Source organism: Myotis davidii, unplaced genomic scaffold (genome assembly GCF_000327345.1).
Source record: "Myotis davidii unplaced genomic scaffold, ASM32734v1 scaffold939, whole genome shotgun sequence".
Classification (NCBI taxonomy): Eukaryota; Metazoa; Chordata; class Mammalia; order Chiroptera; family Vespertilionidae; genus Myotis; species Myotis davidii.
In genome coordinates, this window is record NW_006290535.1 from 168,287 (window position 1) to 172,510 (window position 4,224).

At 37.9% G+C, this 4,224-nt stretch overlaps 1 protein-coding gene across 1 annotated transcript in view; it reads right to left on the bottom strand.

The window, feature by feature from the left end:
• Positions 1-4,224, bottom strand: part of ZC3H6 (zinc finger CCCH-type containing 6) — a 57,163-nt gene that overhangs the window by 30,649 nt on the left and 22,290 nt on the right. Inside the window, exon 5 of the mRNA XM_015563790.1 lies at positions 1,519-1,641. Within this exon, the coding sequence (XP_015419276.1) occupies positions 1,519-1,641 (123 nt within the window). The remainder of the gene's footprint in view (positions 1-1,518; positions 1,642-4,224) is intronic.

Here is a 4,224-nt window from a genome sequence, read left to right on the forward strand (position 1 = left end):
AATAAAAAATTAAAAAAAAAAGAGGTAGATGTCACAAAATTTGTATGTTGAAGTTCTAACCCCAGTACCTCACAATGTGACTGTATTTGGAGATCAGGCCTTTAAAGTGGTGATTAGGCTGTTAGGATGGGCTCTGATCCACTATGACTGGTGCCCTTTTGAGAAGAAATTTGGAGACACAGAGAGACACCAGGGTTGAGTGACGCATAGAGGGATGACCATGTGAGGACACAGTAGCAAGAAGGTGGCCACTGACAAGCCAAGGAGAAAGGCCTAAACAAATCCTTCCCTCCTCCTCAGAGGAAATGACCCTGCCAGCACCTGGATCTAAGACTTCCAGCCCCAAGTCTGAGAGAAAATAAACTTCTGTTGTTTATTACGGCAGCCTAAGCACAGCAATTCATGGTGTATTTTAAAGCATATATCTTGTAAAATATCTTTGAAAAAGATCAGAAAGCAAAGAATAAAATTGAAAGTTTAATTTTTCCTTTTTAAAGAAGCAATACCTCAAAACCACAATGAATACCATTTCGTACCCATTAGGAAGGCTATTATAAAAAGAAACCCCACAGAAAATAACAAGTTTGACAAGGATGTGCAGAAATCAGAAAACCTCATGTATTGTTGGTGGGAATGTAACACGATGCAGCCTTTGTGGGAGACAGGATGGTGGTTCCTCAGAAAATTAAACACAGAATTAGCATACGATCAGAAACTCCATTCCTATGAGTAGCACCTGTGTTCATAGCAGTATTATTTACAACAAAAAGTCGAAACAATCCAAGTGGCCATCAACAGAGGAATTAATACACAAAGTGTGGTATATGCGTGCAATGGAATATTATTCAGCCTTAGAAAGGAACGAAATTCTGACACATGTGTTTGCATCATGGATGAACCTTGAAAAATTTGTTAAGTTAATAACAAAAAAAACAAATATTGTATGAGTCCACCTATATAGGGTACCTAGAGTGGGCAAATTCAGAGAGACAGAACAGTGGTTACCAGGAGCTAGGGGGGAACTAATGAGGTTTTATTGCTTAATTAGAGGCCCAGTGCACAGACTTGTGCACGGGTGGGGTCCCTTGGCCTGGCCTGCAGCTCTCTGACATGCCCCAAGGGGTTTCAGATTACGAGAGGGTGCAGGCCAAGTTGAGGAACCCCACCCGTGCACAATCAGGGCTGGGGAGAGACCACAGGAGGGCTCCAGGGCGTGTCTGGTCTGCCTCACCCATTCCCCATTGGCTGGACCCCAGCAGCAACCTATTGGTCAGAGCATCTGCCCCCGGTGGTCAGTGTGCATCACAGCTACCAGTCAAATGGTCAAACAGTGGAATGGTCGCTTAGGTTTTTATATATATGTAGATAGAAACACAGTTTCTGTTTGGGATGATGAAAAAGTTCTCAAAATGGATTATTGTGAATATGCTTAATACTACTGAACTGTATATGTTTACATGGTTAAAACTGTAAATTTTATGTTATGTGTATTTTATTACAATAAAAAAAAGACAATACCTGAGGAAATGGAATGTCATAATCCCTGTAGAAACCAGTTCTTTTTTTGTGGGAACTTTCTGTATGTCCGACATCTGAATCAAGGCTGTAGTCTGAACTGTCATCACTAGATGGAGAATTATGCTAAAAGAAGGAAAAAACAAGTATGTTACTTTGCAAAGAAAAGAATATTTAACTAGTAACTAGATAAGCTTATTTCAGCCAGAGGGGCTAATCAATAGATTACATTAGCCTAGTAGGTTCTAAAGTGTTTATTAAAAATTTCTTGCTCCAGCCCTAACCGGTTTGGCTCAGTGGATAGAGCGTCGGACTGCGGACTGAAGGGTCCTGGGTTCGATTCTGGTCAAGGGCATGTACCTTGGTTGCGGGCACATCCCCAGTGGGGGGTGTGCAGGAGGCAGCTGATCGATGTTTTCTCTCATTGATGTTTCTAACTCTCTGTCCCTCTCCCTTCCTCTCTGTAAAAAATCAATAAAATATATTAAAAAAATTTCTTGCTCCAAAGGCCACCCCCCAAAAAAATTCTCTAAAATTTTCTGAGGGAAAGCATATCTTCCCCTCATCTCAGGGACTTCATGACAGCATTTTCCTCATCATACTTTTGGCTCAAGGACTTCAAACAGGAAATACTAAATCTCTATGCTCTAAAGAAACCTTAGATATAAGTTAATTTTAAAGGAAATAAAGTTGGTTCCTTGTCACCAAAAAGGATTCTAGAATATGCATAGAGTATGAATTAATTTACTTTTACCTAAAATGGCTTTAGAGTTCTTATTCTATTATATAAGTACCCTAAAGCTAAAAGATATTAAAACATTCTAAATTATAAAATAAATCCAACCCATAAAACTGAACAAAAGTAAAACAGAAACCAACAGTAATTGATAAAGTGACAAATATCATTCTTCAAGTATAAGTACAATTTCTAAAAAAAAAAAAGCCACCAAATCTCCTCCATCTAGACAAAATAATTACATTCCCAGGCTGAGCATTCTTTAAAGAATTCCTAAAGGTCTTATCAGTGAAGAACTGCCTCTGTATTTTATCCTTATTGCATTCCCAGTATCTAGACCTAGAGCAAACTCAGTTAAAATTTGGCTGAGTTAACTGAACTCCGATGCTTTTAGAGTAGATGTTTTCCTCTACTACATTCTTTTTTTAAAAAAATGTTTTTATTGATTTCAGAGAGAGGAAGGGAATGGGAGAGAAACACCAATGATGAGAGAGAATCATGGATCAGCTGCCTCCTGCATGCCCCCTTCTGGGAGTCAAGCCAGCAACCTGGGCATGTGCCCTGACTGGGAATGAACCGTGACCTCCTGGTTCATGGGTCAATGCTGAACCACTGAGCCATACTGGCCGGGCTCCTCTACTACATTCTTAAATGCTTTTTAAGGAACACAATCTGTTTTCCTCTACTTTGTTCTTCAAATGTTCTGGGGTTTAGTTTTATGGTGCGGTTAGTTCTGTTTTTATTGACTCGATAAGTGATATGAAGAAACCTTTTTACAATTATGCTATGAAATGTTTCATGCTTAACTACCTAATCTTTGTTGGTAAGGGTTTGAAATAAATATTGTCCATTTAAAAGCCAAATTTGTTCAGTCGCTAACAGAAGTCAGCTCTAGCTCAAAGGAAAACTTTTCACTTAAAGAAGATAACTTGCTTAAGAAAGAAGTAGCGCAAATGAAGACTGCTTCAGGAAGAATTATCAGAGAATAGAAGTTCTTTGCTTAAGGGAGAACCTTATGGGCTCACATATATACTAAGAAGTAATCATGAACCTGGAATTAGCAATTGGTCTACATTAAAATAGCTGGAAATGCTAATTAAAAGTTATTAAAATTTTAAGTGAAAATGATGTTATACTTTTTTATCCTTTTTTTTTGGGTATTGTTGTATCTGTTCAAAGTGTTTGAAAGTGTTCCTTTATTTTTTGTTATTTTATTTATTATACACTGGTAGTTTATTTCCTTCAATATGCTGAACTTGATTAGTAAGTACTAAAGTTCAAGTCTAAATTATTTTGTTTATAGAACTCTTTACCAAAAAACATCACATCACATCATGGTGAGTAAAAAGGGCAAGACATAATAATTCAAGAACAAATTAACAGGAAGCCACTTGGTGACCCCCTTAAATATTCAAATAGTGACAGAAAGAACTTAAGAACTTCAGTGATTTCCCCAAACATGCAATTCTTTTTTTTTTTTAATTAAATCTTTATTGTTCAGATTATTACATTTGTTCCTCTTTTTTCCCCCCATAATTCCCCTCCTCCCAGTTCCCACCCCACCCCTTCCCTCACTCCCCACCCACTGTTCTCATCCATAGCTGCACGATTTTTGCCCAGTATCTTCCCGCATCTCCCACACCCCTTTCCCCCACAAGAATAGTCAGTCCATTCCCTTTCTATGTCCCTGATTCTATTATAATCACCAGTACATTCTGTTCATCAGATTATTTATTCACTTGATTCTTAGATTCACTTGTTGATAGATGCGTATTTGTTGTTCATAATTTGTATCTTTACCTTTTTCTTCCTCTTCCTCTTCTTATAGGATACCTTTCAGCATTTCATATAATCCTGGTTTGGTGGTGATGAACTCCTTTAGCTTTTCCTTATCTGTGAAGCTCTTTATCTGACCTTCACTTCTGAATGATAGCTTTGCTGGATAAAGTAATCTTGGTTGTAGGTTCTTGGCA